Raw genomic sequence first — 24,580 nt, 5'->3', positions numbered from 1 at the left:
CTCCTGCCAGGCTTGGCCATGTGCTGGCTGTCCTGTGGGGATGCTCATGGTGTCACCTCAGGGCCGCAGGCACATCTTAAATGACAGGTGTCAATTTGTAAAGGCTCAGATGTGCTCAGCACCTGCAGGAGGTGCTGCAGCTGGACCTGCCCCCCAGGGCCTGGAGGGCAGGGTGGGCCCCAGGGCCAGCCTCTCTCACCCCTTTCCCTGAGTTTGCAGAGAGGCCCTGGGGACAGTGTCCCTGGGAGCAGCACCAGGCCTCCTGGCTGGGAGTCCCGACAGAGCTGCGGGGCCCGGGCGTCTGCCTGGCCTGCCACGGGCCTGCCACGGGCCTGCCACTCGGCTCACACACACCTTGCGGTGAGCCCCAGAAGGCAGGTGTGTTCTGCCACCGAGGCCTGGGCCCCTCAGGACCTGCCTTTCCAGTGTGGGCACTTGGGGTGGCCAGGGCTCCACTGGCTCAGGGAACTCAGGGGGGGGAGTGACACCCAGGCCTGGGGCCACCGGGGGGACGGGAGGGAGGCCGTGCACCCTCTCCTGCACCCCGTCCTCTGGGGGTCTTCAGACACGGAGTCTCCCCCAGGAGTGGGCGTCCTGTGCTCCAGGGTCAGGGGAGGCCAGTGGCCTCAGGTCTTCTAGTCCCGATGTCGTGATACTGGCTGGGGTCAGCCCTATGTCCACAGACACACAGGGAGACGGGGTGGGGACTGGGGCCACCAGGAGCAGGACAAGTGGAAGGCTCTTCCCTGGAGCCTCGGACCCTGGGGACGCCTCCGTCTCGGCCGTGCTGGGAAAGGAGATGTGGGGGGCTGGAGCCCCTTCTGTGTGCTGTGCAGGCTAGGGTCCTGTGTGCTTACCCCGCTGCCCAGCGCTGGGGTCAGTAGCGGTCCCCCCCCGGGGGCCTTTCCAGAGCCCCTTTCCCGGATGCCTGGGAAACAGGTGCATGTGCGGAGAGGCCGTGTGCAGAGGCTATTCTGGTGTTCTGGGAAGGGTTTGGCCTGCCCGCCTTGGGCGTGGGTGCCAGCCACGTGACCCTCTGGCATGTCATTGGGAGACTGCTGGCCACAGAGGCGCTTTGCTCGCCCAGCTGCCTCCCACAGCCTCCACAGTGCCGGCTCCGGCCTCAGGGGGAGAGGCCTGGCCCCTCAGGAGGAGGTCACGCTCCATGGGGATGCCCGGAGGAGGGACAGGTAAGGCCCGGGGTGGCCTGAGCTTGGCCCACGTGGCCGGGAGAGGCTCCACTTCTGGTGGAGTGAGGCCGTGAGACCCGTGGTCAGCTGGGAGGCCTGAGGGGAGCGGAGGCCTAATGTGGCTCTCTGGGGACATCCTGGGAGGCTGCACCTAGGGCACCTGCAGTGGCCTCAGGGCTTTGTGTCACAGACAGGGCCCTGAGGGAGGAGAGTGGCCGAGTGCGGGAGGAGGTGCCGAGCTCTGGAGGAAGCGGCCTGGTCAGCTCGCAGGCAGCTGGGCCTTGACGGCCCCGGGCTCTGCCCAGCCAGCCCCGACTACGCCCTGCGCCGCCCTCCTGGCCGCTCCCCGATTCCAGGCAGTGGGTCTTGGCCAGGGCTCCCATGGCTCCAGGGGACAGCAGCAGGGTCTGGAGGCCTGGTGGTCACAGCTGGGGCCCTGGGCGTCCGGTGAGAGGGTCGGTGCTGCTGGACGTCCTGTGGGTGCCCGGCCCAGGAGCTAGGAAGCCTGGCTCCGGGGAACAGGGACTCCCTGGTGCTGACGTGGAGGTCAGTGCACAAGGCGGCCAGCTGGTGACGGTGACAGGAGGGACAGGAGGCGAGGGGCCTGGGGAGTCAGAGAAGGGGGCAGGAGAGAGAAGAGGAGGGGAGGGAGCCTGGGCCCGGGAAGCAGCGGCAGCCAGTGCCCAGCCGAGTCCCCCAGCGGCAGGGCCCTGAGTGGGGGGCAGTGCCACCAGAGTCCACCCCTGCGGGCTTCCGGCCTCACCCACGACACCCCCAGCCTCGTGGGCACAGGTGTGGTGCCCACCAGGCATGTCCTCGGTGGCCCTGGCTGGTGTCCTTCCCTCGGGCTGCGGGGTCTGCGGTGGCAGGGTGGTGGCGGGGACCAGGGCGTCTCCCCCGTCAGCTCCTCACACTCTGGGCAGCAGCTCCGGCCAGGGGCAGCCTGTCGGCCTGAAGCCAGACCAGGGTAAGCTCCGAGGCCGGCTCCGGCCCAACCTCCAGGCTAGGAGGACACCTCAGCCTGTCCCCAGGGCCCCGTGGACCCTCCGCAAAGGGCTGGTGTGTGGTCCCCGGCTGCTGGGAGCAAACAGCAGGGCTCCGCGTGGTTGGCTGAGAGGGACGATGGGGCCCTGCGGCCAGCCCTGGCCCAGGGAGGGGTCCTCATCCCTGCCCCTGAGGTCCTGCTCTGGGCGGGCGGCGCCCGGCCCCATGGTCCCTGAGCACGCTGGGGGCCTCCTGGAGCTGAGGGCATGTGGCCACGTCGTGTCCTGGGGGGTCTCCACGTCGGGGGCTGGAGTCTCCCGTCCAAGAAAAGAAGTGACTTCTGAGGACGGCCACCACCTGGAGGTCCCCGGGCTGGGCTTCCCGCCCCCGCTTCTGCCCGTGCTAGGCCCTGGTGGTTCAGACCCGCCCTGGCACGGCCTCAGGAAGACCCTGGACAGCACGGCCACCGGCAGCTCCGGGCTCTGCTGTGGCAGTGGCAGGAGGACCTAGGGTGGAGGTCATCTCTGCAGAGCTGTTGGAGGGCTGGGACTTCCCGCTCTGGGGACAACACTGCGACCGGTCCTCCTGTCACCTCAGGCGGCAGTCTGTTGAAGTGACACCAAGAACACAAGCCACAAAAGAGAAACCATGTAAATCGGGTCCCACCTCAACCCCTGGGCTCAGGGACGTCTCAGGGCAGCCTGCGGCCACAGGAGGGGCCAGGAGTGCGTGGGCGTGGAAGGTGGCTGGCTGCACAGGCCACACCTGCAGGGACCTCTTCCAAGGCCACTCGGGCACGGCCAGCTTGGCTCACCCTCAGCCCTCAGGAGTGCGGAGAAGAAGGGACCCATCTGCATCAGCCAGGGGGCCGGGAACAGAAGGCCAGGTGCACCAGAGCCCGAGAGGATGCGGAGACTCTGGTGGGAGTAGCTGTTGGGGAGAGCAGTCAGTGGTTCCTCAAAGTGTTCAACGAGCAGGGACCACATGGCCCAGCGATTCGACTCCTACTGTATACCCCAGAGAAATGAAAACCTATGTCCATACCAAAGTGTGCACATGAATGTTCACAGCAGGATGATCCTAGGAGCCCCAGAGTACCTAACTTGACGAATGGATGAGCAAAACGTGTGGTGGAATATTACTCAGCCGTGAAAAGGAAATTAATTCTGACATCTGCTATAATCCAGAATAACCCGAAAACATGATGGAGTGAAAGCAAAACCACATATGGAGCCATTCCATTTGAGTGTCATGCCCAGCACAGGCAAATCCAAAGAGAGACCAGTCACTGCCAGGATCTGGGAAAAAGGGAAATGGGGCAGGGGCAGATACAGGATTTCTTTCCAGGGTGACGAAAAGTTTCCAAACTTGATTATGGGGATCGACACACAACTCTGAACACCTCCAGCCCGCGAGTCCTCCATTTCCCAGGGGAAGTGTGTGGTGTGGCCACCCCCGGGGCCCGTGTGGGACGTGTGTGCAGGGTGCTCCGGCCCCATGTCCTGGTGGTGTGCAGACTCCCAGGGTGGAAGGGCCACACACGGGGCCTCTCAGAGGACAAGGGCAGCGCGGGGGCTTTTCATTGGTTAGCTTTCATGTCCCGTGTGGCTTCTGACAGTGAGGGACATTCCTATGGAATCAAAAAGAGGTTACTTTGTCATTGAATCCAGTGGCACAGTCCCCAGAGACAGGTAGTGGTTGGGGCCAGCTCCACCCAGGCTTCCCCTCCAACCTGGGCCTTTCCAGGTTGAGTGGACCTGGCCGCGCAGGCAGGGGGTGAGCTGGACATGGCCAGTCCTGCTGTCCGTGTCAGTAGCATGGACAGTCTGTGAGCTGGGCCCCTGGCATGAGTCAGACAGCCTGGAAGCCCAGGGTCCCGCCGGAAGGCCTGCTGTGTGCCCTGCGAGTTAACTGACCGGCAGGCCACAGCCCATGACCCTCCCGCTCGGCTCAGCTTACCCCGGCTCCCGGCCAACGGCTCCGATGCCCGGTTTTAATGAGATGCTCAGGAAACGCTTTCCCAGCGCCAGCCCGCCTTGGTCAGTGGTCAGGAGAATGCGAGAAGATCCAGGAAGCTAAGGTGGGTGGTGGGGGAGCCGGGGGCCAGTTCCTGTAGGGACGGCTTCCAGCCCCCGCGCCAGGTGCAGGCTGTGCTGCCTTGCCAAGGTGCTGAATCTCTCTGACCCTGGGGTCTCTCGTGGGCCGCATGAGAGGTCTAAGGCTTTGGTGCAGTTGGTGACAGGGCTGGAGCTGATGTGCCCATCCTGTGCCCACTCAGGCAGGGGGCACTTGGAACTGGGGTGTCCTGCAGGCACCCGAGCCTTCTGTGCTGGTACTGGCTGGCTCTCTCCACGCCTACAGCCACGGATTCACAGGGCTGCTTTGCCACCAGCAGCCATGGCCTGCGGCCAGTCCTGGTGGCAAAGCCGTCCTTGGGCCTCAGGAGCTCAGCCTCGCCCCGGGGCCTGCCCACTGGCTGACCTGCCTTGGCACCTCTCCCTGTGGGGGCAGGTCTAGGGGACCAGACAGGACCAGCCGAAGGCCTGCGAGGCCCGGGAGCCAGCCGTCAGGTCGTGGGCACCATGTGCTGGTGGAGCCCTGGCCAGGCACGTCCTCAGAGGTCCTCTCAGTGGGGTTCATGCCCAGAGGTCTTTGAACCTGGAGACGCAGCGAGAAGGTGCCCTGCCAGCGGGAGTGGCCTGGGTTCGGCCTCAGAGCTATGGCAGCTCTCACAGACTCGGGCAGGAGTGTCCTCTGGGGGTGGGGGCAGGACAACAGGCCCTGGGGCTCCTGTGGACACTCTGTGGCCCTCAGGCTGGATTCAAAGCCGGGGATCTGCATCTCCCAGGGAGCTGCGAGCTGGGTTGGGGCCGTGGCAGGCCTTGGTCAGTTCCTCGCGGTGTCTGTCACCTGTTTGCAGCTCTGTGCCCAGATGTGGCAGAGTGCCCAGGGCCGGGCATGGCCTGGACCCGGCGCAGGGACTGGAAGCTGAGGTGCTTTGGAGCTGGTCGCCCGCCCCAGGCCCCTGCAGGCTCTGCCATCCCAGACGCGCTTCCCGATGCCCATTAGACCTGGACATTGATGGGCATCTGCTGGACACGGAGACCTAGAGGAGGCCAGATGGGGGGACATGAGGGACATCCGCGGGGCTGGGAGCCTGGTCACCGACCCACTGCCTGGCCTGGGTGGGGCTGCCCCCTCTAGCTCCTGGTGACTTCCTGTGTGTGTGTCCTAGATGCTACCAGAAGACCAGATGCCCCTCGGTCCTGAAAGACGTGCTCTTCCGGCAGTGAAATGCCATCCTGCAGGGACCTGGGTGGCTGTGGGGGAGGGACCAACAGCTGCAGGGGCTGGAGCCTTGGCGGGCAGTGGTGTCCAGGGCTCTCTGTGGCTTTCCTCCCAGCTTCTCCTCTGAAGGAAGCCACGCCCCATGGCCAGCCAGGTGACCTTGTGGGCACCTCCCGTCTAAAACCTCCAGGCCTGGTGGCTCTTGGCAGCACTTTGCATATGGAGGACCCTGGGGAGCAGGAAGTGGGCAGGGCCCAGCCCCACCCCTTTCCTCCTCGGATGGCGCAGGCCTGAGTCCCACAGAGGAGCCGACACAAATGACAGACCCCAGTCCTTGTCACCCATCCTGGAGGCCCACGTCCAAGACCCCGGCGTGGCAGGGCCCTTCCTCCAAGCTGAGGCGAGCAGGGCCGGCCCTCCACACGGGTGCTGCCACCTTCTCGCCAGTCTACGCGAGATCTTGCTACGTCCTCTGTGTCCCCGTTTCCCCTTTCAAGATCAGCTGTCACCATTGTCACTGTGTGCTCTGGGCACCGTGGGACGGTGTGGGTGTGTAAGCAGTGTGGATTGAGCAGGCCTGGAGGTGGCTTTCACTTTCATCTCCTTGAGCCTTAACGGCTTTTGATCAGCATCATCGGTGTCGTGTCCCTGAGGGGCTGAGTCGTTTCAACAGAGGACACGAGTGCTGTTGGTCAGGGCCTCCCCCTGACCTGGGCCTGAGCAGGCCTTGGGGGCCTGTCTCTGGATGCAGCCACATTCTGAGGTCCAGAGTCAGGGCCCCAACAGGAGTTTTGGGGGCCCCACGTGGCCTCCTTGGTCCTGCTCAGGTCCTCTCAGGACAGCAGCAGATGGCCAGTCAGCCCTCTTGCTTCCCCTGCCCTCCCCAGGGGACACCGCTTGCAGGCTCTGGGGCTGCCCGGGACCCCCAGCACTGTGTCCTGGTCTGCTCCTCCACCTGAGGCCAAGAGCCACTGTCCTAGTGAGCTCCTGCCTGGGGGACACAGGCTCTGACTGTCCTAGTTAGGTGCTTCTGCCCACCTCGCCGTGCCCCCAGGGCCAGAGCAGGGAGCCCCTCACTCAGCCGGTGCCCTGCTCTGACTCTCAGCCTCCAGGGCCCAGGAGTTTCAGCAAGGGACAGGCCTGAGGCAGTTGGGGTGGGCGTGCTGGGAAGGGGTGCAGCCATCGGGGCCTCGGAAGCCCGTGGCCCAGGTGTGCAGTCCCAGCACTCGGGAGGCGGAGGGAGGACCACTGAGCCCAGGAGACCGAGGCCAGCCTGGCGACATAGCGAGACCCCTCCCCAAGATAAAAAAAGAAAAAGAATGAAAAAAAAAGGAAAAGAGACCCTGAGCCGCCTGGCCACCAGGACTTGGATGCGGTGTGGCTTCCGTGTGCACCTGCACCGTCACACCAAGTCCCTGGACGGTGCTCTCTGCGCCACCCTGAGTGTCCTGCAGGCTCCGCCCAGCCCTGAACTCAGGGCAGGACTTGCACCCAACAGAGACCCGTCTGAGAGCAGCATGCTTCTGGGTGTCCCCTGCATTGTTCAAGTGGGTCAGGTCATTTGTCCCCAGCATCACTCGTGGGAGCTGCCGCGAACCCCAGAGAACCACTTCAGCCAGGGTCCACTCTCCATGTTCAAGGTCACAGTCAGGGAGAGCTACCCAGGGAGCCCGGGGCAATCCCCCCACTCAGTTTTCCCATCTGTGTGCTGCCAGGTCCAGTTTCTCGGGGTCACTGTGGCCGCGCAGGGTGCTCAGTTTGCAGAGGGTCCTGGTGAGCCCAGTTCCCGGGATGGGTGAGTGGTGTTAAAAGGCACCGTCAGGACAGAGGAGGCCTGGTCAGGGCCCGCAGGACGGGGGTCTTCACAGGGGGTGGGCAGGGACGGTGGTAGCCAGGTCTGGCTCTGGGGCTGCAGAGGGTAGCTCTGGGGCGTGTGGATCACAGAGGGGGGACAGATGGGCCAGGAAACCAGGCGGGTGGGCTTGGGCACTGGGTCAGGGCAGAGCTGGGCTCTGTCAGCCATGGGGAGCCACAGAAGGTTCCAGGCCAGGCAGAACCCCAGGGAGAGGGTGCAGCGTGGGTGCTTGTGCCCAAGGCCACCACCTGGTGACTCTGCCATCCTCCCAGAGTTGTCCTGGGACCCCATCATCCCGACTGTCCCTGCTAGGGTCTCCATGGGACTCAAGGGGACACTCCCCAGCTGGGCCGATGGAGAGCTTTCCTGACCTGTGAGCCTTGAGAGGCCACTGGGAGGGCAAGGGGCCTGCCCTGGGCTGTCCAGCAAGGCAGAGCCGCCCTGAAGCTGGGACGAGTTCCTGAGGCCGCTGCTGCCCACCCTTGGCTCCTCTGCAGCTGTGCACTGACTCCCCGGCATCTGTGGGGCTGGGCACAAGGCCACCCGGGGCCTGGTGACTGTGTGGCGAGCTTGTGGCCTGGTGTCCCTCTCTCAGACCCTCATGTCACCAGAGGGCGGGTCAGCTGGGACCTTCCTGGACAGATGGCAGGACTGAGACTGGCAGGGCTGGCCTCCCCTTTGCCCTGGGCCCTAGACCACACCCAGGCCTAGCGGAAGGTCACCCCTGCCCCCCCATCGCTGTGGGGCTTCTGCAGGAAGCTGGGGGATTGAGGGCTTCATCCCTCCGACCCACCTTGAGCTCCGCCTTGAGTCCAGGTGCGGTCAGCTGGCCCTCAGTCCACCTCCTCCCACGTGGAGCCACGGGGCCAGCAGGAACTGCAGGGGCTTAGCAGAGAGGTCCACGTGGGAACGGGCAGGACACCCTGGGCTCGCGGCCAGCAGGACCAGCTTGTGGTTGCACAGGCAGAGGGCATGACCCACCCACGGGCACGGGAGCACCTGTCACTGGGCCTGGGAGCACTGAGGGTCGTGTGCAGCCTGGGCAGGGTCAGAGTCCTACCTGAGTGGAGCGGAGGGGACGGGACTGCATGTGAAGACCAGGGAGTGGAAATCAGGTGACCCTGCTGCGTTAGACCCAAGCGGGTGGCTGGAAGGAGAAGGGCCTGCAGTGGAATCCTGGTTCTGCCCTCCTGGCTGTGTGGCTTTAGACTGGTTGGTTCACCTCTCTGAGCTGGGCCAACCGGACCTAAGACTCCCTACCTCCCAGGCGGCTGCCAAGGTTTCAGGGAGGCTCACTGCCCCTGGGCGCTGTCGTCCCTTGGCCCAGATGGAGGCGCCTCTCTGAGCCCGGCTGTGCAGGGTAGCGATTCTCTTCTCGGAGAGCTCTGGGCAGGCTGGCGGAGTGGGAAGGGAGTGGAGGGGAGTGTGGCCCCCGGCCCACCCTGCCTGGTCTACACGGGGAGTGTTGGAGGGATAAGGACGTGCTGGGAGCGGGGAGCTGTGTCCTGGGGACCTGGACTTCCCGGTGGACGGGTCTCAGCAGTGTGACTCCGGTGTTTGCTGTGGGCTTTGCCTCGAGCACAGGACGCTGCCGTAGGTAGCATCAGGTTGGGGCCCAGACCTTCCCGAGTGGAGACCCCCCCTCCCGTGAGCTCACCCTGCGGAGGCACCCGCTCGCGCACAGCTGAGGAGATGTCCCTGGGCCGAGTGGGGGCTGCAGCCCTCTGGAGGGGACCTGCTCTTCCCATGCCTGGAGCGTAGGCACACGGTGGGACCCCACGGGCCCTGCCGAGCTCAGGGGTCAACAGTCCCTGGTCAACAGTCCCTCTGTAAGGGCCATCTATACACTCCCTGTAAGTACAGGGGCACTTACAGACCCCTTGCAGAGTCCCCAAGGCCCCGGGGAGCCACTGATTGTGGTAGAGCACTTGATTGGGTTGGGGCAGGGAGGGGAGCAGCCAGCCTGGCAGAGAGTGTGGTGTGCTCTGGGCGTCACCCAGGGGCGGCAGGGCCTGGCGGAGCAGTGCTCTGAGGTCAGGTGGCTTCCTGGCTCTCTGTGGCTCCAGAGCAGACCTCAATGTCATGAAGCACCCGTGACACCCACGGGCTCTGAGGGCCAGACGCTCAGAAGGGGCACGGTGGTGAGTGTGACTTCCGCAGTGTCTGTGAGGGGTGCCTGAGGAATGGGGCCCTCTGGAGGCACCTTTGTCACGCCTGGTGGCTGACAGCAGCTGGCGGCTTAGTGGCTTTCTGCCCTGAGCAGCTCCTGGCCTCTGTGTGTGGTCACCGCCTAGGGCTGGTTTGGGTTCCTCACAACATGGCTGCTGAGCGTCTGGAGAAAGCAAGGCCGAGTCTGTGGCGTGTTGTGACCTTGCGGAGGTCACCTGGTGTCATTCCTGTCATACTCTTTAGGTCTGGGGCCAAGGCTGTGTGGTGGGGACTCCCACGGTGCCCGACAGAGCCCTGTGGGAGAGCGGGGAAGGGCCTTGCAGGGTGCACTGGGCGAGATGGAGTGGGTGACCCAGCAGGTGGGGGTGGGGACATCCTCTGTGCTGGGCACCTGTGTGGCCGGGTGAGCTGGGAGGATGGCAGCCCCCACCCTCAGGGGAGGCAGACCTCAAGGACGTTCAGGGGACAGTGAGCGTGGAGGAGTGGTGCATTCACCCGGCACCCCGGCTGCTGGCCAGTCCAGCCCGGGGCAGGGCACTGAGGACCAGGGCAGGGTCAGAGCCCTCGGGGTGGGCCTGGGGCGGGCAGGGGCCCTGCAGGGCGAGAGGGAGCAGCCGTCTGGGAGGGAGGCACTTTCCCTCAGCTCCGTCTGCAAGCACCGGAGCTCAGGCCCTTTGTCCATTCTTAGGACCTGGGGGCAGAGCTGAGCAGACCGCTGTCCTGGGAGGAACTGGAGTCTGCTCCGGGGACTGGGACGAGGTCTGGCCTCCCAGGTGTTGGGGAGCAGCCCACAGGGAGCTAGAGGGCGTGTGGGGTGCCCACCTGGGCCTGGGCCTGGGCCTCAGGCATCACTGATGCCCGAGCTTCCGCCTATGGTGTGTCACCTCTGTCCCACCTCCAAGCCGTGAGTGGAACGGCTTGGGGACATGGACCTCGTCACCTGCACCCAGCCTGGGTGTGCGGGAGCCCGGCAGGAGTGGGGACAGTGCGTCTTTCCGAGTGGAGGGCTGAATGGGGCCCAGAGCCGGCGGCGCCCAGGCTGACGGCCTTGCAAGAACGGGGCCAGCGCTGGAGCAGCTCCCTGGGCGCGGGTTATAATTAGCCGCCAGCCCTAAGTAGGTTAGGAGCGGGCGCGTGTGACCTGGCACGGTTTCCTAACAAGTGACACGGAGGGCCACAGGCGAGGCGTGGCCCAGTCTGCCACCAGACTTGACTCACACAGCGCTGTCGGGGCGAGGGGCTCCGAGCCCTGGGGGGCGCCTGGGGGGCACCTGAGGGTGAGGCTCAGGTACAGGCACCTCTGGGCGGTTCACTCCACACTGAGATGGCTGGAGGGGCAGCGATGGTGCCCAGCAGGGGCGGCTCCTCACTGCCCTGTGCCCTGGATGTCCCCCTAGGACTGGCCGAGCACTGGGAGGGGCCAGGTCAGCTTAGGCCTCCCCAGCCCCGGCCTAGAGAAACAGACTCTCAACCTGGCCATGCCAGGGGCCCTTCAGGACCAGGGAGGCAGACAGGCCGTGGGCAGCAGCCACCAGGTGGCCAGGGCGGCACCCAGACTAGCCCTCAAAGTCTGCTGCTGCTGTCCCCGGTGCCTTCCCTCCCCGGGTCTCTACTGCGTCACCTCCTCTCGGAGCCCTCCGACCTGCACACAGGGTCCTTGGCTGTGGCACCTGCCTGTGGCCTGCTGGTTGACAAGGTTAGAGAAGAAAGATCTGGAGGAGGTGTCGCTGGGCACCCCACAGCCCTGGGTGAACTGCCTCAGGAGTGGACGTGTGCAAGCCGGGTCCTGGGGACCCATCAGGTCACCTCAGCACTGCTGGGCAAGTCGGAACTGCCAACCAGCCGTTCACACAACTCATGGCCACTGGGTCACTCGGAGGCCACCTCTGCTGGGCTGTCCCACGTCCCTGAAAAGAGCACACAGGACCCGTCTCACCCACAGTGGCTTGTCCCAGCTCCCCCAGAAGAAGAGCAGGGAGGAAGAACCTGGGGGCCCAAGGCCTGCTGGGCTCAGACCACAGTGGCCCTTGGAGGAGGGGAGGCAGAGCTGCGTGGACACCAGGCAGAAACGAAGTTGAGACCCCAGGACTCGGGGGAGGGGGCTCCGCTGTCCGCTCAGTGAGAGAGGAGTCCCTGGGGGAGAAGGGCCTGGCCCTGCCTTGTGCCCCAGCCTGGGTGCCCCTCTCCTGCCCCCATCACCCTGGGTGCCCCCTCCTGTCCCCCCACCCTGCATGGTGGCCAGCCTATCTTCTGTGCTGCAGACCAGGGGGGCCGAGCGGTGGGGGCATCAGACACACCTGGCCCGAGGCCCTGTGGGAGGTGACAGACGGTACCTGGGGACAAGGCATGGACCCCGACAGTGAGCAGGACCAGCGCTGTCCCACCCACAGGGTCTCCCTGGGGCCTGGGGCAGCTCAGGGCTCTGAACGAGCCTCAGGTGTGTGGGGGGGAAGCGGGGGAAGGAGCCGCCCTGCTCACCTGGACCCTCGTCGCTGCGGCCTGTGGGGGACTGCCCTCCTGAGCCTTGCAGGACGAGCGGCTGTTCCCTGCGGAGGTTGCCGGGGGCTCAGCACCATGAGGATGGGCTGCCGATGGGGGAGGCAGGGCCTGGGGTCTGGTGAAGGGAAGGGCCAGCACCCCGCGTGCGCTGCCGAGGCGTCACCGCCGGCCTCCAGGTCTGACGACTGGAAAGCACAGGGGCAGCTGTGGGTGTCCTGCACAAGGTGGGAAGGCACAGCCTGGGGCCAGAGGACGTTGGGGGCTGGAGAGGTCAGAGTGCAGGAGCCCATGGGCCTTCACCTGGCGCCTGGAGGCTCCCCCGGCCGGTCGGGCTGAGAGCGGCCTCCACACCCACGCGGTGGCTGGCGGAGGCCGCGGTCTGGGCTGGGCTGGTCCTGCTCGGCTCCAGGACTGTGCGCGGCTGAGTGAAGAGCTAACGGGCCCCGAGGTCAGCGTTACCTCCCAGCCAGGTCACGGCAAGGATCTGGACCGAGCACCTGCCGCCCCCAGCCAGCAGCACCCAGGGTCAACACAGCACCGCCCTCTGGGTCCCGTCCCTCCTGGCCCTGCCTGTCCCTCCGGAAGGTGGACCCTAGTGTGAGGCACAGCTGGGACACTGCCCCACAAAGCCAGTCCTCAGCAGAGGCGTGGCCTGGGGAACCGTGGACCAAGAGCCACCCAGGGCCAGTGGCAAGTGAACCCGGGCGGGCCGCTTGTTGGCAGAGACAAGCTGCCGTGGCAGAGCCGGGTGCCCTGCAGGGGTCCAATGTGCGCTCTCTGGCCATTAGCAGAGTGTCCGGACCTCTGGGCCTTCCCCACCCAGCCTCTGTGCCCTGGAGAGAGCTCCACCCAGCCGCTGCCCCTGGGCACCTGGCAGCCCACAGAGGGCACTGCCTGCCTTGGTGGGTGGCACACACCTCCTAGGCCGGGCCTGTCCTCAGGTGGGGAGACTGAGGCTTGCAGAGTTGCATCAGCTTTCTGGCGTCTGATTGGGCCTGTGGCTCTGTAGAGCAGGTGTCCCGCTGGGGGACAAGCAGGGCGACCTGTCATGGCTCCGTGGCGGTGGGTGCGAGAGCCCTCCCCTCCTGGCGTAAGGAGCAGCCATGCTTCTCCCCCTGGAGGCTGCCCAGGGCCGGGGTGTCGTTATCCTGGGACCTGAGTGTCACAGCCCCTGGGTGCTGACTGTCACACGGCGTTTACAGTCTGTGCTGTCACCACCGTGAGAGCCTCGTCAACCCAGTATCCAGGCTGCCTTGAATTAGGGGCAGGAACCCTGTTTGCGGCTGGGCCTTGGCGGCTTCCTCCTTTTTAAATTGAGAGGGAAGGGAGATAGATGGCGTTTGTCGGCTCTGCCCACAGAAAGTGTGGGAATCGCCACACGTCCCCCTGCACCCAGGTCCCCTGTTGCTAGCGTCTCGCGCTGGTGCGGCTGGTGGGTCCTGGCTTCCGAGACAGTGCTGGCTGGCCGTTGTTAACCAAGGTCCACAGTCCACTGTGCCTTAGGTCCTAAGAGTTTGGACAGATGCAGAATGACCTGTGTCCACTGCTGCAGTATCACACAGAGTGGGGCTGCTGCCCTGAAGGCCTTCTTTCCACCAGTGTGTCCCCCGCCATCCCCTGGCCACGCTGTGTTCCTGCTGCCCGTGGGCTTGCCGTTTCCAGAGTGCCCTGGTTGGAGTCACCCAGCTTGCAGCCTCTTCAGGGTGCCGCCTTCCCTCGGTGTCATGCTGTTAAGGTCCCTCGTGTCCCTCCATAGCGCCACAGCACATTGCCCTTATGGCTGAGTTACGTGCCACCGAGTGGGCGCCTCATGGCCTGTGCACCCCTCACCTGGTGGGACACCTGAGGCCCTCTGTTAGTGGGCAGTCTGTACATGCAGGCTTGGGGGTGCTGGGAGGCCTGGCCCAGCTGACAGACAGGTGGTGATGGCTGTCCCCGCACGCAGACCTCATGCCCAGGTGCACCCACCTGCAGTCAAGGAGCAGGCAGCCCTGTGGCCTGGGGAGGCCCCGAGGGTGTCCCAGAGGCAGGGCCGTGGTGGCCCCCCAGGGAGTGAGGTGAGGAGCGGCGGGCCTCCCTGAGGAGCAGTGGGCCTCCGGAGCCTGGGCCTGCGGACCCTGAGCAGCCTTCAGGGCAGGCAGGAGGCTGGGCTCTTGGGGACCAGAGCTGTGGGGTGGCCCTCTGGAGCTCTGGCTGGGGAGGAGGGTGTGCTCAAGGCACAGCGGCCGCTTCCCGGGAGGGGCAGATGTCACCATGGCCCAGGCATGTGGACGTCTAGATTGCGATTCTGGAAGACGCAGCAGGCTCTCTCACGTGGATCCGGGCCGTGGGTGCTGTTCACAGGTCTTGCCAACCGCGGTCTCTGGAAGAGCCTTCTGGGGCCAGCTTTAGCCCTCCCGGGCCAGGCTCCATCTGGGGGGTGGTTTCCGGGCTGATCAGAATGTCTCGTCCCTACTTCCCCAAAGCAGCCCTCTGATGGGACAGCCCAGGAGCTGGCCCACCAGGCCAGACTCACAGAGGTGGCCTGTGGGCGACATGAGCGGGCCAGCCCTTGCTGACGGGGGCCACAGTCTGCAGGTCTGATGTCTGGGAGTCATTTGGAATCACTGAAGATATTCCAGGAATAAAGTGACTGGGTCCCTGAAAGGCGAACTCGGGCAGGGCTCAGGGGAGAGTGCTCTGCGGTGCCCTGCTGGGGGCACCATGTCCTGGCAGCTTTGCCCGGGCCCTTTATGACTTGAAAGGCTGTTTTCTCCCGCAATCGTGTGCACCCTCTGGCCGCCAGCCTGCCCTCCATCTTCAGGGCAGCCTGCCCAGCTTCCAGTTGTGGGGCTTGGTCTTGGGGAGGCTGGCTGGCGGGCTGAGCCACACCTGCACCCCTGGGCTCTGTTCTTGGCCAGCGCCAGCTTCCTGGTCTCCACAGGCCTCCTCGTGCAGCACAATTGGGGTGGCCCACAGAACAGCCCTGTCCTGTTGAGGGCCACGTGGAGAGACCCCACGGCATGGCCCCATGTCCTCCTTCTGCTGCCGTGGCTGGCAGGCCACGTCCCTGAGCCTTATTTTACGCAGCAGCAGCAGCACGAGGTGATGGCGCTTTGCAGGCTGCCTTACAGAGCAGCTGTGCCCCGGGAAGCTCATGATGCCTGATGTCAGCCACAGACAGGAGAGGAGCCAGGAGGAAGCACGCAGGGCCTCGCGGGGTCTTGTGCATGCTGACCTTGCAGTGCCCTACGGTGGCCATGCTAGGAATGAGCCCCCTGCAGGGGCACAAGGCTCACACCTCACCACACCCCTGAGGGAAACCTGCACCAAGAGGAATGGTCCTCACGTCTCAGTGTCTATTCCTGCCACCAGAGGGCAGCACCCCAGCCATGGACCCTGCAGACAGAGGCCCCAGCTGCATGGGCTGGACAGGTGGGCGGGGTTACAGCCTGTGAATCATGCCCTTAAAATAGCCCCCCAAATGCAGAGATGTTTCCACGGCCTGGACACTGGTGAGGTCAGCCTGTGTTCTCCCGATAACGCAGGTCATTGTGTACTGAGCGCTGCTTGTTGGCTGGGCTGGTTGCTAGGCAGATGGCTTTGCCCGTGGTCCTAGCTTCCTGCCTGCCACCCCCGGCCAGGCAATGTGAGCAGAGGGTGGGTGATGGGTGACAGGACAGACAGACGGATGGACAGGAGCCTGGGGGTCCAGGGACACAACCCTAGAGGGGGCACAGCTGAGGCTGCGTCCTGGGCCACTGACCCCACAGCCCGTGCTGCCCCCAGGAACCTGAAACTGACCTTTCTCCTCTCCTGGGCTTGAGCCGGGCTCCAGCTGAGACCCTTGCCTAGCTCATGGAGGGAAGCGTGTTGTCCTTTGTGTCCCTAGTGGCTGAGGACATAACAGAGCCATGTCACCCCACCCACCACCTCTGGTTGAGCTCAGATGGGACAGGGGTGACTCACTGGGACGTCACCTCCAGGAGCCCCTGTACTGCCTGGAGGAGGTGCCATCTGGGGCTTTGGGGGGCGCCTGTTCTGCACTGAGCTGCTTGGGCCCAAGCCCAGGAGGCAGACGGAGCTCGCTGCTCCCCCCACCAGCTTCACGGACAGGAGAGCAGGCGGCTCCCGAGGCCTGCGGGGAGGGGCTGTGGGCAGGCTGTGCCCCTGCGGGGAGTGTCCGGCTGCCCCCAGGGTGCGTTGGAGGCTCACAGGACCTGGCTGGGCTCTGCTCCATCTGTTCTGCTGTGTAGCCTCTTGGCCTCTTAAGAGGCCAGGTGGGGTGGACACTGAGAGCTGGGTGCCCAGGGCCACCTGAGTTGGTTTTCAGGGTGCTCATCTCCTTCCTGCACCTGTGTCTCCAGGCCACACCTTACCTCGTCCCCAGGCAGCTGTGTCCTCAACCTTGAGCTACCCAGTATCCCTGTCCTCAGAAGGCCTGCTGACCCAGAATGACCTGGCTCCCTCCTGGCCCGTCTGTGGTCAGCCTCCCTCTGGGGCAGGCTCTGCAGAGGAGCACAGTCCTGCCTATCCTGGCCACAGGTGGCTGCTGGCAGTGGGCCCCAAGGGCCGTGGGGCGGGCTGGAGCTGGGGAGCCGCCTCGTCTGGGCCTCGGTTCCTTGACTGTCCCTGCAGGGAGGGGACCACGGGGCCTGGAGTCCCCAGCTGGTGTTCGGTCTTCTCATACAGATACGCGAGCACCAGTCCTGTGTCTGGGCCGAGTGCGCCAGTCCCTCAGAACTGGGCCAGAGCCCCGGCCTGTGGCCGCCTGTGGGTTCAGCTGCAGCTGGGTGGCAGTGGCCCTGCCCCTGTGAGCGTCCATGGCCCCTGCAGCCCAGGAGGGGGGAGGGTCTCTGCCTTTGGGCGACCCTCTTAGGAGGGTGGGGCCAGTGCCCTGGCCTCTCTCCTCAGCGGTCGAGCTGGGCAGTCCTCCAGGACTGGGCCCAGCCACCCCCCACGGTGACCTGCTCAGTAACACTGGGCTCCTGGCTCTGTCTTCCCTGTCCCACCTCCTCGCCCCTCACTCTTTCTTGACACCTGGGACCCCCCAGATATGCCACCTGCACCCCCAGCCTCTTGACTCAGCCTCAAGGGATGGAGACCAAGACCAGAGAAGCGGGCACAAGAGGGTCGTGGAAATACGTGGAGATGAGCCACTGGGACAGTCGGCACGTGACGTGGCCCCCTCTGCAGCTGCTCTGAGAAGCTGGCGGATGCCCCTGCAGTGGGGGCAGGGCAGCCACAGTGGAGAGAGAGGCTCAGCTGGGTCTGGAGGCTGTCGGCCTGGAGGCTGGGCTCTGGGAAGGAGCCTGCTCCTGGGTGGCTGGTGAGGGGCGTACCTGGGCTCCTCTGCCTGGTCTAGAATTGGAAGCAAGGGCAAATGGCAGGATGGCTGTGGGCTCGTCATCGGGCTGTGCCATCTCGGACGACTGCTGCAGAGCTGTCCTTGGACCCGGGTTGTCCCTAGAGATGGCGCCTGCCCTCCTGTGAGTGTGCTCTGCAGGTTGGCCTCCTGGCTGTGCCGTAGCCAAGGGATGGATTCTAGCAGGGCGCAGGCCGTGGTCCCACCGTTTCCATGTGTGGCCTGGCTCTGCCTGTGTCCCCTGGCTCTCAGTATGATCACAGAAAGCTCTTGGCACAGGGTTTGGTCCAGGGAGCTCCCTGGGGGCAGCTTCAGAACATGGTAGATCTGGCCCACCTAAATGAGGGGTGGTCAGCAGATGGGATGGGGTGAGGCAACTTGGCCTCTCCCCAGAGCCCCCAGCCTGTCTGACAGCTTGCCTGCCGTGCCAGGGTCCTGTGGCCGCCGCATTAGATGCCCACAAATGAGGGTTTAAAACAACACCAGGTCTTGACCTTGCCGTGCTGGACGTCAGATGCCTGACCCGGGTCACACAGGCGGTAGAGCCCGGGCTGGCACTCCTGGGCTCGCTGCCCTTCCACCGTCTTGGAGGCTACAGTGTTGCTCCTCTGGCCCTTCCACAGCCTCATCTCCGCTGACCACTGGGAGGAGGCGTCCTTGATGTCAGGGCCCTGGGCTGATGCTGGGCAAGCAGGGGGCGGGCTCTCCTCCTGTCCGGCTCCTAGAAGACCTGCCTGCTCAGCTGCTTCTGCTACGGAGGGGATTTGTGCACAGGTCTGCAGACCAGAACCCACACTTGGGCGTCTGGCCTCATGCCCCAGGCCACACCCCTGTGCTTGTCTGACCTCGAACCTCTGACCTCCGACCTTTGACCTCCTCAGTCCCTTTGAGTGGTTCCCTTGGGCAGGCGCATTGACACACTGAGCCCCAGCTGCACATGGCCTTTCTTGGCCAGCGATGCTGCTGCTCCCGCATCTCCCCACCCCACCCGCAGACCCACTGCGGCTCCTGCCTGCGCCCAGTGGGTCTGCAGCTCCTCCGCCTAACCAATCCTCCCTCTGGCTCCAGAGCTGGGCAGCTCCCCTGAGCCTCCACCTGCCAGCGCGGCTGCCTGGGGCTCCTCTCCTGCCCTGGCTGCCCTAGTGACCCTGGGTGGCCCCAGCATGCGGTGCTCCGGCCTCCCTTCCCCGGGGGGGATCCGGATGAGGAAGGCAGGGAGCAGCCGGGTGCCCAGGGTCGGCCACGGTGCCATCACGCAGCCCTCATCCCTGGCTCCCAGTGCCTCCTTATACCCTGCACTGTGGCCAACCTTAAGGGACAGCAAGGATATGCAGACCCACGTCCCGGGACCCAGAAGACATAGGCAGCAAGGTCCCCTGGGAAGTGCTGCTGCACTCACAGAGCAGAGGCCTGTCCCCTGCAGAGGCCGGGAGCTCGCTGGGGAGGATCCCGGCCCTGAGGCCCGCTGGGAAGGTCCTACCTGGGGGAGCAGCAGGGCTGGGCTGCCTCGGGAGGGCAGCAACGTTCTGATCACTCAGGCGAAGGGCCAGGATGCTCGTGGCGTGGGGCTCACTGCAGGTGACCAGGTGGCTTTGGCCCTCAGGGTTGCCACCTGTCACATGCTCTGACTCTTCACTGGTCCCAGGCAAGAGCGGGCCAGAGTCCCTCCTGGATGCCTGGGGCGCTGGGGGGGACACCCACCCTCTAACACGCTGCTTTCTCTGTCCGCAGTGTCACAGCCGCAGGCCACTCACAGCCCCCTGGAGCCGCCGCCGGCCACCACGATCCTGTGCACCACGTGTGGCTCCGTGTGCAAGGGGGAGGTGCTGCGGGTGCAGAGCAAGTACTTCCACATCAGGTGCTTCGTCTGCAAAGGTGAGTGCCCGCCGCCAGCCCACAGCCCACGGCTGGCCGCAGGGGGGACAGCCTGGGGCCGCGGCCTTCCCACCCCGCCAAGGGCGCCCCACCCGGCCGGGGAGCGCCACCGTTTTGTTCCCAGTGAAGAGCCCTGTCCTTTTTCTCTAGCTGTGAGAATGTCCTGAGCAACATGCTGAAGGCAAATAACCAGATGAACGGGACCCGGGGTCTCTCCCCGCTGCCAGCCCCCGGACCGTGTGCGGCTGCCCTTAGTTCCCTAGAGACCCATGAAACAGCCTCTGGGGACACAAGACAAAGCCCCGCGGTGACCCACTGACCCCAGGCCACAGTGTAGGACGCACCCACCGCAGCCTCCTGACCACTCCCACGCCGGCCGCTGGGCTTGTCCAGAGCTTGGACTCTGGGCCCCTCTGTGGCCCTGACCCAGGTTGTCCCTCCCGGGTTCCTGGGGAAGTGCCCAGGGTCCTCCCCATAGGGAAAGGGGACAGCGAGCACAGGGGAAGCCCTGTCCCACCCACAGGCCTCGTGTCCCCCACACAGGCCACAGGGCGCAGCCACGTAGTCCCACTGTGGGAAGGGAAACCCAGAAGTGCCCCGGGCCACCAGCCCAGGGAGGTCACGCACCCAGGAGGCACACAGGGCCTGGTGGGGGCCGGTGACTTGGGGACCACAGCGATCCCCCTCTTCTCACATCTCTGAAGCCCTGAGGGGCCGACAGGGGCAGCAGAGCCGGTCCTTTGGCAGAGGCTGGCTGCAGCCCACCCCTCAGGGCCCCATCCATGGGGGCAACCATCCCTGCCAGTCCCAGGTGTCACCTGGATCCAGGCGTCCGCTGTGGGCCCAGGGTTGAGCTGGGCCCCGTCAATTCTCAGGTGCACCCTGTTCCCCGCGCCCCCTCCCTCTAACAAGGCAGCAGAGTCAGAGTCGGTGATGGGGACGTCCCTGATGGGCGGTTGGAAAGGACAGTGAGGGGAACGGCGGCCCCAGCACACCTGCAAGGAACAGCTTCCTGGGACGTGGAACAGAGGCGGGTGGAGGGAGACCTTTAGTGTCACCTCACACAGCACCCAGGCTCCTGTCCCCGTGGTGCCACCTCCACCACCAGGATGAGGGGACGTGGGCTCCGGGGGCTTTGCCGTCCCCCGCGGGCCTCCCACAGTCCAGCAGTTCTTCTGTTCCTGAGGGCTCTCCGGGTCCTGTCTGGACCCCTCTTGCTGACTCTGCAGGGGACGTCCCTCTGTTTCTGAGACGCGGAGCCCATCGGGTGGCCCTTCAGAGGCTGTTAGAAGGGGGACACACGTCCTGTAAAAGGCGTTCCCACCAGCTGACCTCAGGACTGCAGTGAGGAGCAGGCCTGGCCAGCCCATCCCCCTGTGGCCCAGGCGGGCAGGTGGTGGGGACCACTGTCGCCCCTTCCTGCCGACCAGGTCAGCGAGGCCGGCCAGCACGGCCACACTGTTGGTGGGGCTCACTGAGGCCGGCTGGGGACAGCAGTGGCAGTGGGGGCAGGAGCCTGGACACACGGGCCTAGTCCAGCCCCACCTGCCTCCCATGACCAGGGGCAGGTGCCAGGCTGGCTCTGGGGTGTGCCCAGGAGGTCCCTGTGCCCCTGCTCGGGCGTGCAGAGCCACGGAGGTCCCTGCCAGCTCTGCTTACAGCCGTGTGTCCAAGCATGGGCCATCGTGGTCTTGGGCTGGCGTGTCGCCCAGGCTCCGTGGGGACACAGGTTCCCGAGCTCCTGGCGCTGGGGGTGGTGGGAAGGAGAGCCAGCTCACGGTGTTCTCGCCAACGTGGACGTGACACCTTGACGTGAAACCTGGAGGGGCCCCACCCCACCTCAGGGTCCATTTAACAACCCAACAGGGTCACCAGGACTCAGCTTCCTTCCCTGCCCCACCCTGACTGTCCCTTCTTCCACGTCCTATCTGGGCATGACACTGGTGCCTCTCCTCAAGGTCTCAAGATGGTTGCTGTGGCTCCAACAGCCACTCTCACAGGTGGCCAGCAGCCGGGGGCTGTACAGCAGAGGGCCTTCTCCTTTTCTTGAGGTCCCCTAGACTTACCACGGCACTCGCTGGCCATTCCTGGCCCACATGGCCATTCGACTGGCCAACAGGAACAGGACAGTTGTGACTTGGCCCAGTCACGCCCATCCCGGGGCTGGGGGCACCTTACCTGTCAAACTAAAGCAGGTCGGCCAGCTGGGGATGCCCAGGCCCTGAGGAATCCTGTCTCAGGTCTATTGTGTCTGGTGCCTGCCCCGGGCATCGTTCCCGTGCCACCCTTCCCCAGGGAAGCCTAGTGGAGAAATGGCCGCTCTGGGTCCAGACTGCTCTGCGCAGCAGGTACGGCTCTTGGCCACGGAGACACCCCTGGACACCCCCTTGCGCACTGAGCACCTACTGTGTGTCAGACGCAGCTCTCAGTGGGGGATGCATGGGAACAAGGACGTCCCTGCCACGGGAGCCTTGTGTTCCCTGTGAGGAGGCAGAGGCCCAGGGGGGCACAGGCCTCCCTCCCTGGAGAGGGACAGGCATGCCCTGGAGGGGTGCTGCCGGCCAAGCTAGGCTGGAGCCATTGCCGCCCAGCGCTGGGCACGGGCCGTAGGTGTGGCTCAGGGGACTCCCTCCGGCTTTGCCACCTGTTGGAGGCCTGGGGCGAGTGGCCGCCTGTGGGCCCACCTTCATTGTCAGGCTGTGACAGGAGCTGCCCGGGTCACCTGGCTCTCCAGACGGGGGTGGGGGCTGTGAGCTGTCACACTGGGCCTGGACAGCTGGTGGCCCAGGGCTGAGGGGCTTCCCTGGGACACGGGGTCAGCCGGGCACACAGTAGGCTGCTCCCTCCAGTCTGCACACGGCTCACGAGCGCTCCCGGGCCTGGAGGGGGACGGGGCAGGGGCGCCCCTGCTGCCTGGGGTGGCCCCTGCTGCCTAGTGACAATGGCTTCCCCGGGCCCAGCAGCTCCAGAGGGGGAGCCGGTGTGGCAGGAGGCAAAGCAGCCCGTCTCCTCCCCGCAGTGCTGCCTGCCACACTGTGGGGTGTGGGGACAAGGAGGCCAGGGCAGGATGCCCGTCCTCCCCCAGGCTTAGCCCAGAACAGAGCCGGGCCCATGTAGGAACTCAGGCTGTCACCCGTCCCCTGTGCAGCGTGTGGAGACCACCCACCTGGTGTAGGAGGGGCCCTGGGGACGTGGACACCCCATCTGTCCCAGCCAGAACAGAGGCTGGCCTGTCCCCCGCCCCCCAGATAGCCCGCCTCTCATCCCGAGAGCGCGCCCCTTTCCGGGAGCTTCCGTAAGCAAAGTCCACTCGAAAGGCTTCTGGCCTTTGGGCTGAGGTCACGTGTGGGGACGTCCACTGCACTCCAGGCCAGGAGCCTGGTCCCAGGGGACCCGACACCCAGGCCTGTGCCATGCTTGTGGCCTGGGGAGGGTCACCCTGCTGACGCCTGGCCTGTCCCCGCCAGCCTGCGGCTGTGACCTGGCCGAGGGTGGCTTCTTCGTGCGGCAGGGCGAGTACATCTGCTCCCAGGACTACCAGCGGCTCTACGGCACCCGCTGCTACAGCTGCGACCAGTTCATCGAGGGCGAGGTGGTGTCCGCGCTGGGCAAGACCTACCACCCCGACTGCTTTGTGTGCGCCGTCTGCCGGTGAGTGGCCCCCTGGGCACGGCCCTTCCTCCTCCCCCACTGCCAACCTCCCAAGCCTGTGCCAGGCACAGAGAGGTCAAACAACTTGTCGGGCCACACAGCAGCCCTCCTGTCACATCCATCTGTAGAACTACCCCACCCGACAGGCACGGGGCCTCTTCCCAGAACCCCAACTCCTCCTCCCACTGCCCCACCCAGACTGAAACTCCCAAGCCTCCACACCCTGCCCTCCCCTCTGCCTCGCTCCCTGTGCCATGCTGCTCCCGTGGCCCTAAGAGAACAGCCGAGCCCCTTGGCCTGGCAGAGGAGCCTCCCGGTCTGTTCCCTCCACCGGTCCCTTCAGCACCCTTGGGTGCCAGGCCCAGGCTGCCTGCTGACTGACAGGTGCACGGCCCTGCCCTGCAGTCTCCGCTGCCCAGCGCCTCCTGCAGGCTCCGCTCCCTGGCGCCTGCCCTCCCTCCTGCATCCCTCGCTGCATGCCGTGCGGTGCCCCTGGCTCCAGGACCTTGCCCTTCTCCAGCCCGTGGCTGTGGCTGCCTGGCGGGGGTCCGGGAAGGGCAGAGGCTGCGTCTCACTCCTCCCTGGCACCCGGGGCCTGGCACAGAGCTAGCACGGTGGCCACGGAGAGGGTGGGTCCTCACCCCGCTGCAGGGCCCCCGCTCCCCTCTGCCTGCTGCAGCCCCTGGGCCGAGCAGGAGCCAGCAGGCAGCTGCCCAGCCAGCCTGACCGCGCTCTCCCGGGAGGACGTTCCATTTCTAGGAAACAAAGAGGAGAGAATAGAAGGCAGGGTCCGCTTCCTGCCCGCTGTGGCACCACACCCAGGACGGACTGGCCGTCTGCTCCAACACTCCCTGTGGTCACAGCGGGAACGTGGTCAGCTTTTGTCAGAGGATGGGGACGAGGGGAAGTGGGGACGCAGGAACACGTCCCTGAAAGGGCCCTCTGTGGGCCCAGCCCGCAGGCCTGGCTTCGTCTGGGCTGTGGTTCTGAGTGTGGCTTAGAGACCAGGGTGGCGAGTCCCTGTGGCCTGAGAGGTCCCTCTGGATAATCCACTGTTTCACAGATAGCAGCAGACAGTGCTGGTCACGCGGGCGTCGCGGCCTGAGATCCTCACCCACCTAAACAAGCAGAAGGTGGAACCAAACCCTGTCCGTATGCTGGCTTCAGCCACCAGAGCAGGCGGGCATGGGGGTGGGGTGACATCTGCCGGAAGGAGAGTGCGGCCCTGGCCTGGCCGCGGCCCAGCAGCCTCTTGAAGCTGGGCGGAGCGTGGAGTCCTCTGGGTGAGGACTGGGGAGGCAGGGCAGCGGGGAGAGCATAGCACGTGGCCGCCTGAGGCCTGTGGAGGACGCCTCTGAGGCTTGGGCCAAATAGCAAGCCATGGCCACACGGAGGGAGTGGCCTGAGGTGGGCAGGGAGTGACCAGGTGGCTGCTGGCCCAGCAAATCCCAGTTCCAAGCTGCTGAACCCCAAGACACAGCAGGGACCTCAGGACTTACCAGTGTGACTAAAATAGCCCTGAAGGAGGAGTATGGCCATCCCCTACCAAGGCCGCCTCAGAGGATCGTGCTGGTCTTGAGGTGGACAGGCCTACCCGGCCAGCGCCCCCCACTCTGCAGGAAAATGAGATCCAGCCCACAAAACCAGAATCTGGGATGTCCAGCACCCCAAAATGCACTGGTCCTAAGAAACTAGAACACGTGACCACCCCAGAAGGAGACACCC

The 24,580-nt window shown here is 65.4% G+C and overlaps 1 protein-coding gene across 1 annotated transcript in view; it reads left to right on the top strand.

Moving 5' to 3' along the window:
• The first annotated feature begins 1,057 nt into the window (after positions 1 to 1,057).
• The window catches only part of Ablim2 (actin binding LIM protein family member 2), a 108,823-nt gene continuing 85,300 nt past the window's right edge, over positions 1,058 to 24,580 (top strand). Inside the window, exons 1-3 of the mRNA XM_026395227.2 lie at positions 1,058 to 1,190; positions 19,061 to 19,204; positions 22,672 to 22,855. Coding sequence (XP_026251012.2) covers positions 1,166 to 1,190; positions 19,061 to 19,204; positions 22,672 to 22,855 — 353 coding nt within the window. The 5' untranslated portion in view covers positions 1,058 to 1,165. The remainder of the gene's footprint in view (positions 1,191 to 19,060; positions 19,205 to 22,671; positions 22,856 to 24,580) is intronic.

Source organism: Urocitellus parryii, chromosome 10 (genome assembly GCF_045843805.1).
Source record: "Urocitellus parryii isolate mUroPar1 chromosome 10, mUroPar1.hap1, whole genome shotgun sequence".
Taxonomy (NCBI): Eukaryota; Metazoa; Chordata; class Mammalia; order Rodentia; family Sciuridae; genus Urocitellus; species Urocitellus parryii.
The sequence above is the reverse complement of the archived record's forward strand: the minus strand, read 5'-3'. Positions and strand labels throughout refer to the sequence as shown.